The sequence below is a fragment of the Anarhichas minor genome, unplaced genomic scaffold, assembly GCF_050575085.1.
Source record: "Anarhichas minor isolate MPS153535 unplaced genomic scaffold, ASM5057508v1 ptg000017l, whole genome shotgun sequence".
NCBI classification, from domain to species: domain Eukaryota; kingdom Metazoa; phylum Chordata; class Actinopteri; order Perciformes; family Anarhichadidae; genus Anarhichas; species Anarhichas minor.
In genome coordinates this window covers 6,500,919-6,516,304 of record NW_027466463.1, presented here as the reverse complement: position 1 = coordinate 6,516,304, position 15,386 = coordinate 6,500,919, and the positions used below count along the sequence as shown (strand labels likewise).

At 44.7% G+C, this 15,386-nt stretch overlaps 1 protein-coding gene across 6 annotated transcripts; it reads right to left on the bottom strand.

Moving 5' to 3' along the window:
* Window positions 1-4,936: 4,936 nt before the first annotated feature.
* ubtd1b (ubiquitin domain containing 1b) lies at window positions 4,937-15,183 on the bottom strand. 6 transcript variants are annotated; one of them, XR_012954580.1, is made up of 6 exons: window positions 14,365-15,183; window positions 10,164-10,391; window positions 9,907-10,064; window positions 7,003-9,757; window positions 6,581-6,633; window positions 4,937-6,401 (listed from the first exon to the last, which is right to left on the bottom strand). XR_012954580.1 is itself a non-coding variant. In XM_076093150.1 (5 exons), the coding sequence occupies exons 2-5, from the start codon at window positions 14,444-14,446 to the stop codon at window positions 9,413-9,415; spliced, it is 813 nt and encodes a 270-aa protein (XP_075949265.1). In that variant the 5' UTR covers window positions 14,447-14,567; window positions 14,862-15,183; the 3' UTR covers window positions 4,937-9,412. The 6 variants fall into 6 exon arrangements, 3 of the variants coding, with proteins under 3 accessions (XP_075949265.1, XP_075949264.1, XP_075949266.1); XR_012954578.1 differs by having other exon boundaries at window positions 6,581-9,757; XR_012954579.1 differs by having other exon boundaries at window positions 4,937-6,633.
* Window positions 15,184-15,386: the final 203 nt, after the last annotated feature.

Genomic DNA, 15,386 nt, shown 5'->3' with positions numbered 1-15,386 from the left:
TCGTGGTAACGAGTTTGAGAGCAGACACCAATTTGAAACCAACGCCATGGACAATTCAAATTCTGGTAGAAAGATTTAACAGTGATGTTACTAGCTGCCACACTTGTACGCACAAGCCTCGACGACTAAAAGAAAAGTAATCATTTTAGTTTGGTAAATGAAATTCTGCTGTTTGGTAGCCGACTCAAGTCTCCGTTTGCAGCTTCATACCCAGCACACACATTCATCACACTGGGAGTCTTTCCATCATTGCATCTATGACCGATCAATAGTAATATTACATTTTCATAGAGAAACCTCACTGAAATGAGTGGCTTCCTTGTAATCAAGTATGTAAGAGCTACTCTTAGGCTGTACTTGCCTGGTAGTTCTATACTCTTCTATACTTTTTTTTGCTGCTACAGTCTTACTTGGTCTGGTATGACCAGCAGCTTATGCTGGCTGATGCTATCTAATATTAGCAAACTTTAGATAAACATTACTGTGTATCTGAGTGCCAGTTCAGAGACTTTATGACTCTTCTCTACTAAAGTGTGCTAACATTAGCTAAGGTTAGCCACAATAAGCTACATGGTCATTACGATGAAACAATAAAACACAGTCATTTGCAGTGTGTTATAGAAGACAACCCGTTTCTCTGACCCGTTTTGCAGTTCTTTGTGAATACTAGCTAGTTAAGTGATTTTAAAAAATGGGTTGCACCATTAAAACTGGAACTCGCTGTTGCATCTCAAGCTCTGGATATGTTAACCACATTGCACAGCACTTCTTTAATCTAAACGGGAGATATACTCACAGGTTAACTTTAGTTGTGTCACTTGCTAGCTAGTTCAATTAGCTAAATCCCACCTAGCTAGTTGGAGTAAGAACTTATCTCAACATAAAATGTAGTTTGTGAGGTGCCACCAGTAGCAATGCAGACAGTGAACACAAACTTTGAACTTACGAAGAGCGAGAGCAACAAGCTGCTGAAGAATAGTAGGCTACACCTGCACATCTGGGCAAAAGGGCAGCATATATGCCGGTGCTCCCTGAATTCCTAATACCAAGGGCTAGTTGCTAACTTGCAAACTTAGGCAAAGAAAGGCCTTTAACGACCTGTGATGACATTCTGTATTTAATCTTTAATTCAGACTTAATGAAGGATTTAACTAATTGAAAAGTGTTGAAGGGGAAACAACACACATTATATTGTTGGCTCTAATTAACCCCTCAGACCTTTAACCTGTCAAACACACACTGACGCTCTCACACACACCGTCCCGCCGTGCTAAGCCTTGGAAACCTGCCTCGTCTCGGAACACCTTCCATTGGCTCGGCTCCCACCGGACGCTGTGACGTGCTCTGTCAGGCCATGGGTTGACCAGGTTTGAGGTAGTAGTTTACGGTATACGGTATCACATGACTCACACTCACACACCATCGTATTACGTGAGGTTTAGCAGAGCGCCAGGTGATTGTTGGGTAAGTGGATAAGAGTCTGGTGAGAGCAGGAATCCAGGGATTAGCTCTAAAGCCACCATAACTCGCCCTGCGAGCACACGTAAGCATGCAAACACACAAACGGACACGCAGCAGCCACCAACCACTGTGCTGACAGGAAACCTCTGTTATTCAGGACAAAAGTCTGCCTTGCATAACAATCCTCTGCATTCAACCCACTAAGAGCACACACTCCCCTCTCCTAAACATGACTCATGGATGACCTCCAGTTCCTGTAAATCAGAGGAGATTACTGTAGGTTCACTTACATCAAGTACACATTACACTGAAGCAAGGCAGCACAACACTGTTCCAGGCGCTCTTCCCTGTGGAAAACATTACCAAGATATATCGGAAAAATATTTCATTCTGAGCCGTTCACTGCTGCTATGAAACAAGGCATATTGGGAAATTGAAGTTTTACACAATCACAATCATCAACAACTAATTCATTCTTCTTCTGTCCGGCACAAAGTAACCAAATTAAAACAAATCTAGATTTTACACAATGTGCAGTGAGTCAATATGTTTACTTTGAAGAAAAAATGAGAGAATACTGAGAGAAGCTGTAAAATGGTTGGTCATGGAAAAGAGTGAGGGAAGGCAGGAAGGAAATTTGAGCTGTGCCTTTTGAACTCAAACAGGGCATGGTTGCACAAGTGGCAGCTTAAAAGAGAGTTTCATCACTCAAAAATCATACAGCGCCATCACTAAACTAACTTAATTGTTCTTTCGGTGCTTTTCTGGGATACGGGTAGGAAATTCCACTAATACTACTGGGGAAAATGTAAGTCAGTGCTCCAAGCTGGAGACTGTCAAGATTTCGCTGGCCGTTTTTTTTTTTCCAAGCCGCAGCTATCTGTTGCCAGCTCTTTGAGTATTACATAGCACTATACCACCTTTTTATAATCCATTGAAACACATTTGGTTGCCAATCTGTCCAAGAGTGTCCGGCTGCAGACCTCACATCTTGGGACCCAGGTCTGCCCGCCAATGGATAGAGAGGGTCCCCCAGATTTAAGATCCTTAAGTTCCGTTAGCCTTTTTTTTAAATTATTATTTAAGAATGTCTTTGCTGAAAGTTGTTTTTCAAGTAACAAAAATGAGCTGGACATTCTTTCTTTTGGTTCGTTTGTGAAAAGAAACACTTTGCTAAATAAGTTGAATACAAAACACGCCTAACCTGTGTGATGTTAGCCTGTTAGAAGCTAACCTGTTACTTCAGCTCTATGAATCCAATTATTAAACAATATATCCTCTGAGAAGTGTGATTGAACCAATACAGCCTTCACAAATTGTGCACTAAATTGATTATTATATGTAAAATAAAGTTTTCCTGCATATATTATCTCCATCCTGCTTTGCCTGGATGAAAAGGTAACAGTACCAACACAATATCACCGTATACAACAAGCTAATATGACCCATACGCTTACTGGCATTTTATGTTACCATTATCTTTTTCCCCATCTTGCTAATATTAAAATGCAAATATAAATTACAAACATCTTCATAAAAGACTGATGATAACGTTGTTGCTCAGTAGCACTCACTTCAATAGCAAACATGCCTACTGACAGTTAGCTCCAGCTTAGCTTGTGTACAGTAAGCTAACGGTCAGCGGTAGCCTAACCCACAGAAGTTGTAATTACAGCCTATAAAGTGGGACTTTCCAACTTTGAAGGGGAACATGGTGCTTGTGTCCAGCGGGGGTGAGGAGGAGATTTGCTGGCAAGTCTAGCTTTCTTTGGTCTGTTATTATTTTTCCACTTCCTGTGGTGCAGACTCTGACAACTGATTTTTTTTTTTTTTAGGGGGGAATGTTTGTAGCTTTACTTTGTAATTCAGTCTGACAAGCTGGGGGTTTTCTTCTATCTTTTTTGGGAGATTTCTGCAGAGAATAAGTATGCTGAAGACTTACTTTTCTTTATCGACCCTGTAACGGAGGAGTTCATCTCTGTCTAACGAATCAGCTATGAGTCTTAAAACAAAAGGATTCATTGCACACAGTACAAACCAGTAAGGAGAAATTAAATGATATATAGATTAAAGGGGGAGGCAGGATGCTAAATCTTGGCCTCACTGTACCAGTTGGTGCGTTTGAGCCCTGTATTTTATACATAATCTCCTAAAATTGCATTCAAAATTTGCAGTTCATCCAGGAGGATTGGTGTAAAACGTTTATGTGTCCACCCTGGTGGTTTTGCTGCACACAGGAAAAAGTGCCAGAGGAAAGAAAATTGGATACACACATCATGAGGGAGTTTTACAAAAAATATTGAGCAAGATCAAATTACACAACCAAGCCCGGGACAATGTAATGTCCAAACCCCGCTGTGGTCAGGGTCATCCTGGGTCTGTCAGTGGGGGGAACAGAGTTTAGAATAAGGCTGACTGGGCCGGCGACCGCGCAAACAGCTCTCCCTGTGAAATTCCACCGTCAATAGGGGCTTTTTCCAGGCCCGGTGCGCCACAACCCTCCGGAGACCCTGTTTGCAGAGACTCAGAGCGAGAAAGAGACTGCTTGAAAAGTTCCCCGTTCATGTACTGAGAATATGATATTAGTTGCTGCAGAATGTGCAACAGGAGAGTGACAGCGAGCAGTATTTTCACAGTACAGTACCAGCAGAGAGATGCCTCTATTGGCTATTTACTACGACAAACTACTGAGTAAACATGAGCGCAGTGGGTCCATGTTCTGCCCCAAACACTGAGCTGACGTCCGATGGCCTTTTCCTGCCTTCCCGACCGAAATGATGGATTGAACAGTGTTGTCGTTCGTTATAAAAATGATCATAACCATGGATGCTCACCACAGTTTAGCAGAAGTTGTAATTCTCTAGGCGGAAAGAGCGCCACCTACAGAAACGTCAAGAGAAAACGTCAGCAACTCAGATGGGGAGATAACAGAATGAAACTCATGTAAACGTTGAGGTTGTTGAATCCTGTTTATGAGTAACACATGCAACCCTCAGCTTCCAACCCATTTAAAACCACCTTTGACTGCCAATACCATGTGCACACCCTTACTTTGACAGGTTCAAAAGGCATTTGGGGAAATGTAGGAGCAGTTTTCTCAGCACATGTGCTATAATTCACTTATTTAAGCCTGGAAGTGCAGCTACAAAAGTTTGTCTTTGTGAAAAAAGACCTTTCCGTTGTCCATATTTTCCCTCTCTCATGTTGGGCAACGCTGCTTTCAAGGAACACACATCTGTAAATGATCCGATTCCTGCCTGAATACGTTATAAGATAAAACAAACAACGCTGTGTGTGTTCCATCTGCTTCCTTCCTCCCACTCACATCCCTTACGCAAGAGCAGAGCACCATCTTGTGGTGAAGCTAAATATCTTTTTCTTGCATACAGATTTATACACAAATGTATGGCTCATTTGAACATATTTCCAGCGCTTTTATTCAGGAGGAAGGAGGAGAATTAATGCAAGACAATCCTTTTTTTTTCTTCACACTAAATTTTATTCAACGGTTTAAAAACATGATTGAAAACAATAATCATAATAAACTGCAGGTATCAATAATCATCAAGAAATGTCCATGTCACGATTAAATACACAGACACCTAATAAGGACATTTTGAAAAACAAGACTTCAGAAACAAACAGGTTGCTCCTCAGTGAGCACTCTATGGGTGTTCTAATGGGAATGCCTAATTTGATTGCAATACCTTCTGGGAATTTGAGTTCTTAAAAGGAGAGAATCGACATACGGAGCGGTATTGGTTGTCATGTAAGTATGAAATAAATATTCCCGGCCTATTATGGCTTTTACAACCAGCTTCAAATGCAAGTCAGTTCCACCCGTGTACCACTTAGGAAAAGTCAAGTCTTACATGTGCAGGTAGAAATGCGTGTACATTCTAATGAGTGCAGGACAGTAATAGTTGATGGTTTTGTGTTTGCATTGCTCCCGACTGTGGAAAACACTAGAATACTAAAACTGACAAGTGAATGAAGAAAGAAGCAAACTCCCTCCACTGAGAAGGAAGATACGAGGGAAAGAGGAAGCATTAATGTCTCCTCTAAACGCTCTAAGAAAGAGATCTTCTTGTGAATCTTAACTTTCCCTTTAGTCTTTACTAAGATGAGAGGCGGAACTTGCAGGTTGGGCCAACGGGCTTAAACTGTAACTTAGACAATACATTGCTGGAGACACCCTGGAGTGAAATTCACAGCTTTAAGGGAGCTAAATCAACACAAGCGAGCGCAGGTGCACCGTTAGCTTTTTCAAGGCTGACAAATGAAAAAGGCAAGATAAGAAAACAGCTGGAGGAAATAACAGATCCTTTCTTCTCTGCTGTGGTTTCTGTCTCTCTCCAGTCACGGTTAACTGGAGGCTGGAAAGGCAGGAGGACACAGGAGTCCGGTCCTAGATGTGATACACTAAAGCAGAATCTGACCATCACTGTAACCGGGAGGCTCGTTCTTTTAAGTCGGGGACAATATACTCCACAGTGATGGGGAGTGGAGGAAATCTGCTTAACTTGAGATATTATTTGGGAGAGCTGTTCTTCAACCGATTGTTCATGGTGGCGTTGGACAAAACCATCTCATCTGTTCCATAGCACATGAAAGGGAAACAGCATAATCCCTCTTTATTGAAGATCATAGGGATTGGTTTTGGAAACTGCTACGACCCTCAGTGAGGGGTTTCCTACCAGAGATACAAACCAGAGGGACGCCTGAGAGTTCCTTGAGCCCTGTCAGACTGCAGTAATATGTTGGGCCACTGCTCGGGACTAAAGCGAGTGGAAACTCGGTGCGAGCCCAGCGACAGACACATGAGGACGAGTAGCGCACCACAGCTCAGGCTGTAACAGGAGACGCCGTAGATACAAGTCGTCAACAGACCCGAGGCTCAATGACACCCCGACCGTCACAGCAGAGACGCTAAATGGACGCTGGGAGGAGAGAAGTCGTGTGTTTTTAATGTTTAGATATTTATTCTGCGAAAGGCAAGAGCCCACCTGAAGACGACAGCTTGGAATACATTTCAAAAGTGACAAAAAACAAAACAAACAAACATTTAAAAAGGGCTGACAGAGGCACCTGATTATCAGATCATAGCAGGCTTTTGTACCTGTGGATCTGTGGATTGACATTTCTTTGCTGGTAGCTGGTGCTCTATGAAACCTGTAGCGTCAGAAGAACACAACAAAAACAAAGTGAGGTCGATGTCTATAGTATTGCACATACAGAGAGAAATGCTGATTCAAGTTTGCGTACGACGGCTGAGAAACATCCCCACAAGAACAAACAATGAAAAGGTGATTGTGATCAGCCTCAAGGCTGAAACTGGAAAAGAGACAATTTGAATTCTTATCTAAACATCTGCGACATGGTGAGCTGTGGCTCAGGTTTTACACTGATGGCTTAATCCCCCCCCCCCCCCCCGGATCATACTGCTTGAGAATTGTGCGACAAGAGCGGTGAATCAAAACAATGAGCATCAAGCTACAGACGAGTGTGTACAACAGAAAACACAGAACAGGATGTACTCACAGATCAGGTCTGGATTCTCAACCTTGAACATGAATCTCTATTCGGGGATGTAACCCAAATGTGGCACTAATAGAAGACGCAGAGTAAAGATTAGAATACATGTGGTTTGAATTCCCTTCTTTGAAAGTTATAGTAGGTACCTTCAACCTGTGCAATTATTAAAAAAACAAAAAAAACATGATTTTTGCTTGAAACGGTTCACAAATTGTTAGATTAAAAAATTCCGAAAATAATTTGATTAAATTAAGTTTCTCAAATTCAGTCGAATAGCTCAAGATGAAAAATACTAAATGTAAGATCCAGGCCAACAAAGATCACGGAACAAGACGTCTGTCCCGACAGATTACATTCTGTTTGGGGAGTCAAGGACACGTTCCCTTTCTATCTGGACAGCTGAACCGCCTCAGAAATCTTGGAAGTTTCTAAACTTGAACTTGAAACGGGGGGAATTTGTTTGACCCGTTTCCAGAAGAAAAGCTGCCATGGAGTCAAACCGTGGGATATTTTAATGTTCACAGTGCTTAGACAAAACATCCGATATGTCAAACACATGTGATGGGGGGGGGGGGGGGGGGGGATATCTAAAGTGTGCCATTTGAGCTGCAGCGTGAATGTAGCCACGATGGTTCACCACGTAGACCGTCAGGCCTAATGGGAGCTTTGGCTACGAGCGGCCGGCGCAAATTCAAGGCAATTGTGTTTGTGTCCTCTGGCAGCCGCCGGAGGAACAAACTCAAAACAATTATCTTCACCGTGCAACGGCGATCAGTCACAGTCACTGCAGCTGTGCTGCTATATACAGGCTAAAAACACTGCTCAATGTCAGACTCAGAAAAGGGCAAAATGACTTGTTCAAAGACTAAAGTTAATCTTCTATCTTTAACTTCATATTTATTTCATTCAGGCAATGAGCCACTTCCCTACCTGGAGAACTCACCTGACAGCTTTAAAAAAACAAAAACAAAACACTAAAAGTGGTTAATTTTAATGCTTTGTGAACAGCGGACGGTCACCAAATGTTTGGAGGAGTTGTCACGAACAGCGTCACTCCACCCAAAAGGTCTGACCTCTACGCAGCGGTACAGTGATCCCAGTATGCTGTGAAATGATACTTTATAGAAAATGAAAAATAAAAAGAAAAGGTGATGACATCACTCGTCCAGAAAGATGTCTACTTTTAATGCTTTCAAATCATAGCGCCCCTTTAAGTTATCTTTTTTTGATATTGACACTGAAACTAAAGACTTCCTGTACTGCCGGCTCCATTGAGAACCAACACCTGAGTCTACGGTGCTTCCCTCTCATTGTTTCGGTTCACCGCGCCACATGGACTCATCGTGGCTCTCACATATGAAACGTGGAGGTCGTCTGTACGCTGGTGAAGGGAGTCAAACAGATCGAGCATAAAAAAGGAAAATGAATACTGGATTTACATTCATCGGGTGGTGAAAAAAAATGGTCAACAATGCATCTTTTAAGACCATTATTCTTACATGGGAGAATACTCTTTCCCTTTACAAAATGACATGATTGACTGCAAAGCTATGACCGGGGAAACAGTCTCGTCTCCGTGAACTACGTCAAACTGCAACGTCATCATAGTCGCCAAACACACATTACTTTCGCCCCAACACACACGCCAGATGTTTTGTCTGTAGGATTCATGAAATCCTTAAAAAAAAGGCAGCGGTTACAGCTTGGGTTGATCTAAGAGTTCCTGAATCTAAAAAAAATACAGAAGGCTTATTAGCCTAGCGGTAAAACTAGCCGGACAGTAACCCTTTTTTTGTTTTGTCTTGTAGAAGGCACACAAACTACCACGAAAGTATAGTAATCTTCAAAATGTGCAAAAAAGCTCAGTTTACATTGTTTCCTCGAGAAAAGAAAGAAGGAGAAAAAAAGTCTCTCAGTATCTGCCTTCCCCTCGTGTTTCTGTGGAGAAGAGAAGTCCACGGGCATCATATAGAAATGTGCTTTAGAACCACACTAACGCCTCTCTGCCTCTCTTCCATTGGCACTTAAGTTAGCGTTAGTGCAGATTAAAAAAAAAGTGCAGAGGCGGAGTCTGCATGTGCACATTCTGTATGTGGTCGAAAAGGCTGCATGACAAGAAGTTCTGCTTTTTATTCAAGATGGTTCAGAGAGGCAGGGGGACGAGGACCTCCAGAGTCAGCGTGGTGACTAGATCCACTTAAAGAGCGAAACCAGCACACGAGACAAAATACAATGACACATGGTAGATGAAAGAGAGCAGCACTTTCATGATTTTCTGCCTTGTGTTTTTTGCCCCGCAGTAGTTTTGTACCTCCACGGTACGATCTCAAAAAGTTATCCAGCAATAGGAGGCAGCTCTGGTCCTTAAGAGTGTGCCGCCGCCCACCATCCCTCCGTCCATCCTCTGAGTCCTTGGTCATTCAGACGTAGACGTAGGCGAGGAGGCGTCAGCGTCAGCGATGGGGGTGGCGGTGGTGGGGGTGTTGGTGGGGCTGTTGGTGGGAGTGTTGGTGGGGGTGGTGGTGGGTGACAGCTTGGGGCCTCGGAGGGCCTGCGGGTTGACAATGACCTGGATGACAAAGTCCTTCTGGATCTTCGTGTCCTGCAGCCGCGTCTTGTCCGTGAGCAGCTTCCCGGAGAAGAACCAGCGCTGGTGGCCAGCGTCAATGTCCTCCTGGGCCTGCAGCTGCTTCTTCAGGAGCCCGATAGTGTCGGCCATGCTGGCGCTGAGGCGCAGGTCCGTGCCCGTGGACAGCCGCACCTGCAGTGGACAGGGGAGCGTGAAGATTAACGGCGGACAAAAAGTACATAAATAACAGAGTTTAATTGGTTGGTTACCTTTAAAAAAACTCCCAAATTAAATGAGAGAAACAACCAGGCGAGTCTTTAAGGATGCTTGTGTCACAGTACCTTGAGCTGGAACTCCTTCTTAGGTGCCACAGCAGGTTCGGGGCCATCGCTGGGGTCGTCGTCGCTGCGCTCTGAGATGAGGTTCACAGGCGGAGCCAAGCAGTAGACGGGCAGCTGGTAGCGGGTCCCCAGTTCGTCGTAGCACTCTGCAAGAGTTCCTGTAGAAGGGTGTCAAACAAAAACATGACGGGTTGTATTTTTCCGAGACATTTAAGCTATGTAATGTAAGACCCACGCCTTTTTTCTCCCGTCCTCACCGTGTGGCAGCGTGATGCTGGCCCCGTCCACTATAGCCTGGGCCAGGTCGTGGTCGCTGCCCTCCAAGGCCACGGCCGCGGCTTTCAGGGCGTCCCAGATCTCCTTGCGGCCCTCGAAGGCCGGCGCGGTATCCCAGAACTCGTCGCGCTTGCTCCGCAGCTGGCCTTCGGTCATCGGATAGTCGCTCTTCCACTTGGGACGGTCTTTCTTCAGAGGCTCGTTGCGTCCTGCGATGGGGGGGGGGAGCCAGTTGTCAAAAACTATGATTCCTTTTGGTTGTTAAAACGGTCCACAACAAGTCACTTTGGATAAAAGCATCTGCTAAATGACTGTAATGTAACAAGTGCGGTACAGTACCCTGTTACCCAGGGGACAAACAGGATTGGATATTCATTCATATCATAAACAGAGCTGGCAGCAGAGAGAACCGCTAGCCGACACCAGAGACGAAGAACATCACACCCCGCACCGCCGCGTCACCCTAATCTAAAATTAGGTCATTCGGAGTTTGCAATATGCATGAAGCACGTGTGGCCTCAACCTTCCTAGTAACCGTAACGTTGTTTCCCACCATTCAATATTAACACATTCAGTCGAGCACTTATGTTAGCAGAGGCCCGAGGGTCACATACACACAGCATCAGGGCAGGGAACTAACATTTCTGATCACCATTCAGTTAAACATCTTAATACTGAACCAGCAATTTACCATACCTGCAATTGTCTAGTGTGGCATTTCCCACTATTGGTAGTAATCTGAATAGGCTGAGGTGAAGTCCTATTTTTTTTTAATGGTTGTTAATGTATTAAGAAACATCTTTAGTCTAACTTTATATTTGCAAACGGCTGAGAGGCAGAGGCGCCACTCACTGAGGGGTGGAAAACGAAAGAGTATGAAGCATCCAAGAGGTTGCGTTTCTGTTCAAACCAATTATTTATAGGGCAGGCGGCTTAGGAGGAGTAATTCGGAGGACACGGGGTGGTGTAGGATTAGCACCTGGAGTGACGCAGAGGGGCTCCCTCACTACCACTCAGCCAAAGTGGGAATGGACATGTGGCGTCTACGATGATCTATCCTAATGTGGTCCATATATAAAGACACACAGGTACACGCACATAAACTGGACTAGAGGTTTTCAAACTGTGAGACATGAAATTTACGATTAATTTCATTATTTATTAATCTGACGATTATATTCTCGATTAATGGATTGTCTGCTTTATTAAAATGTCAGAAAATAGAGAAATTTCTTTCCAGTTTACTGCGATATAAAAGCCAAGGACAAGCAGCGAATGCTGCCATTCGAGAGGCTGTAACCATTAAATGTTTGAGTTTAAAATGATTGACTAATCGTTGCAGATCAAAAAGTAATCCAGTTTTACGAGCTAAACTCGGAATGAATCTACAAATAACGATAAAACAACACTGCACAAACGAGTGGTAGAAAAAAAGAAAAAGAAAAAAAGAAGTATGGAAATAAGTGTGCCTCGTGGATGTGAAAAGCTGGCCGTGACTAAAGGAAGTGATTCAACAGATAGCCCACGGAAACAGAGACACAAAGCACTGCAGAACAGACGCATGAAGCAATAGCCGGGTGTCTTCATCCAGCTGGGCTCATGAAAACAGCCGGCACCAGAAATGCGTCATAAAGAAAGTACGGGGATCAGGAAGTCGTCTCTAAGATGCGAACACAGCAACAAGCATAGGTGGCTGTTAGAGGATTACCTGCGTCTGGGAAAATAAAGTGTCTCTGGCCCTGCAGAGACACCCAGCAGCCCTCTCACATCCCCCCCGACATGAGGCAAATAATGAGCGTGGGGGTGTTTTTCTGTGTTCCTCTTTAAAAGCAGACATCAGTGCACTCTTCAACCGGACACGGACTGAACCCATATACGAGTCTTCCCTCGGGGCACACGAACATATACACATGCAGTCAAACAGCTGGTTATCTTATCACCGCTACGGTGCATTCTGCAACTACGGATAAAGTCCCGTGTAGCATCCATAACGTTACTTTTGGAAACATTCTCAGAAATATTTCCCGTTGGTGATTTCTGACAAGAAATCACAAAATATTTCACTTGCAGTGTTTTTAACACCGACCCTACCAGAGCGTGGTAGACCTCCACGTTGCCTCGGATGCAGTGACACAAAATAAATCGAAGGACAAAGTCTTTACTGTTTGGGCGGAACTGAAATCAATTGAGCCCCACAGTAGAGACACCACATGAGCTGTTGTGTTTGACATCTTCCTCTCACAGGGCCGTCTGTCTGCATGAGGGTGTGTCTAACAGGACCGATCGGGTCCCGTTAGAGAAACGAGTCAGTGACTCAGCGGGACATGATGAGACTTGTTCTTTTTGAATGAAGCGTGGTCTAGCAGGGAGTGGCTGTTGATAACAATCAGGGTGGGGAATCACCACGAGCCGCTGCCAAAAACCCGGGGAACCTTGGCCATGAAGGCTCGAACTTTAAATAGTCTATCCGTCGGCCACATTGGCAGGAAACGCAGAAAGACAAATTATTTTGAAGGTCATATTCGAAAAATCTATATCAGATGTTCATTTTGGAACACCGCCTTGTGGCCAGAGGGGGACGTCTAAATCCCTGACACTAATGCACAAAGCTGGAATCATTCTCCACGTCTTGGCTTTCTGATGTAAACGCGGGACAATTCCTTTTGGAAAAAGACTTTCCATCAGTAACGTTGGAGGAAATGAAATGGGCAGAACCTGCATCCAAACGAACAACAGACACGTGAAAACAGTCACTACAAAAGGGAACTTCGTCTCTAACTAAATCACTTCCACCATTTTACTTCCGAGTTAAGTAACATCTCTTGTAATTGTTTAACTGTTGTAGTGTCCGGTACATTTGACCAACTGACTGACCCCAGCAGAGACTTCGCCACATCTCAGAGGGAGCCTAGATGTTGTTTCCTCATCTTTAGTGAGTTTATTACGACAACATTCATAACGCTGCAGGTGCACATGCTGCAGGTCTGTTACTCCTCTAATAGTCCCAATAAGCAACATCACAGACATTGTTGTCTGGGGTCGAAACTATGCAGAGATTCAGAACGTCTGCCAGTTCAGCCGTGCGGCGCCTGCGTCCCTCAGTTTAGTCTGGTTGCACGTATAACATCGGCTCTCGCTAACTGCTGAAGCAGCAATCCAAATTCCATCCGTCAGTATCAAAGACAAGTGCAAGAGGACAAAAAACATGGCAGCGGGCCAGTGTTTATCTCTGGAGGAATGTTATCTTCCGGGAAGGTAAGTAACTAATGGACACGACCGCCCCGATGTGAACAATCCACAGATCAGCAACTCCGAGAACCGGCGTTACCTTCTGCTTCAGTGTTGCCATTGCCAGTGACGGCAGACTCCTGCTTGGTCACTCCGTCCGCATCAAAACGTCGGTGCGATACGGTGTTCACAGAGCCACCATACATGCATGCCACTTGTAAAATAGCCTACCGTCGTCAGATTAAGTGTGAGGCTTGAAATTGGTGGGGTGAGCAAATTGCAGGCCTCGTTATAGATGCGATGTCAGGCAAATGTAGGCGTAGAAGGTGTGGGTGAATTGGGCCGTAATCTCTGTTGATAGAGGGTCTGCCATCGCAGAGTTAATCTAGGTGCTCAAGTCAAACAATGCAAGAGAGTTACACCACGGGTGTAACTGCATTTACACTTACAACTAAGAACGTGTCTCCAGACTCCAGCCGATGTCCTTACGCGTTATTTACTTCGCCATTTAAATCAATCCACATTGATGTGAGCATGCCCATTAAAGATATGAAGCGCACTGTGAATGCAGATGGATCCCTGACCATGGAGACAGACACCCGCTGTCCTTCTGCTTAGCGGGCAGTCGGTTTCTCCACAGAATAACCTAAAAAGGTGAGCAAGGAGGTTGAAACCCAATCACAAGTGGTCACTTGAGATGCATCAGAGTCAGATGGAGGGAGTGAAATGTAGCTGGACACCAGTGAGTCTCCACCACCTTCTTGCAAGTGCTGTGTGCAACACATGCAATTAAGCAGAACTGGACAGTTGTGCGTGATTTTTGCAATGCCTTCACTTAGCATAGAAATACATTTAGGTGGATAGTATGAGCAGCGGTGGTGCAAGAATGACGTGTGTTGTGATTTAGTTGAAGCCCCTCTCTCAGAACTACAACCACACGCTGGTATGTCTTACCTCCACGTCCACCGTTCCTGGACGAGCCTCGGCTCTGCGTGTCCTCCCAGCCTTCCCAGTATCTCCCCACACATCCTCCCATGGTTCAGAGGGCTGCGGATTGTTTCCACGCGTCGCACTAGCTGAACAGGGGGCCCATCGCGGCAGAAGACGGTGAACCAGGTCCGATGAAGAGGACGGGTCGCAGGTCCGATGCTGCAAGCCTACAGGTCACCCGAGGCGGCGGCGGCAAGGACGGGAACACGCGGATGTTTAATAGCGATGAACGCATATATATATATATATATATAAATATAACTGTTATACCATTAAGATCTAGGCTTACTATGAGTTTCCTCTCTTTACGTATGAGTGCTGTTTGAGTGTGATACGACCCCACAAGACTCAAAGCTCGTGGCCCGCACTAACGTTATAAGAGTTTGACAAATCAGCGAGCAACCGAACCGTTTGTTTAAATGTTACAATACAAACTGAAACATGTCAGTCGTCTAACTTGCCTGCTAAGTTGGTCTAGTTGTGAAATGTGAAGTCCAGCGTTCCACACAGCGCGCACCTTTCCTCGCTAACAAGCTAACAGGGCCAACCAGCTAGCTACTAGAACACCAGTAAACACAAACTTCCGCGCACTCGTGACCATTTGCACGTTGAGTTTCGTCCAAATGCGGTTGATGGTCGCAGCTTCTCGCAGACGTCCGTATACCACTTCAATTCTTTGCTGCTGTTTCCAGCTTGTTGTTCTTTAAATCCCCCCAAAACGTTACTCCCCTCTCCGCTGGTAAGAAGGTGGCGAGCGGTGGAGCTCGCGCAGCAGAACTTTTTTTTACGCCTGCGCGTAAGTACGCAGGCAGGTGCTGTGTTCTCTTACGTCAGGACGAAACGCAATTATGAATGGGCGAGACTGCGAATACATTCGACACTGACGGATGTATCGCATAGCTACTATGTTTCTTGCTTTGAATCATATGTTTAATAATTCATTTAAAACTGCAAACAGTACAAGAGCGAGAACACTGTGCCTCAGT

Bases quoted from the DNA above. Each gene is read 5' to 3' on its own strand.
- ubtd1b (XM_076093149.1), bottom strand. From the start codon at position 14,446: ATGGGAGGATGTGTGGGGAGATACTGGGAAGGCTGGGAGGACACGCAG. The intron at 10,392-14,364 runs GTAAGACATACC...CCCCCATCGCAG, and splicing joins CAGGAACGGTGGACGTGGAG to GACGCAACGAGCCTCTGAAG. The intron at 10,065-10,163 runs GTGAGGACGGGA...ACCCTTCTACAG, and splicing joins CAGCATCACGCTGCCACACG to GAACTCTTGCAGAGTGCTAC.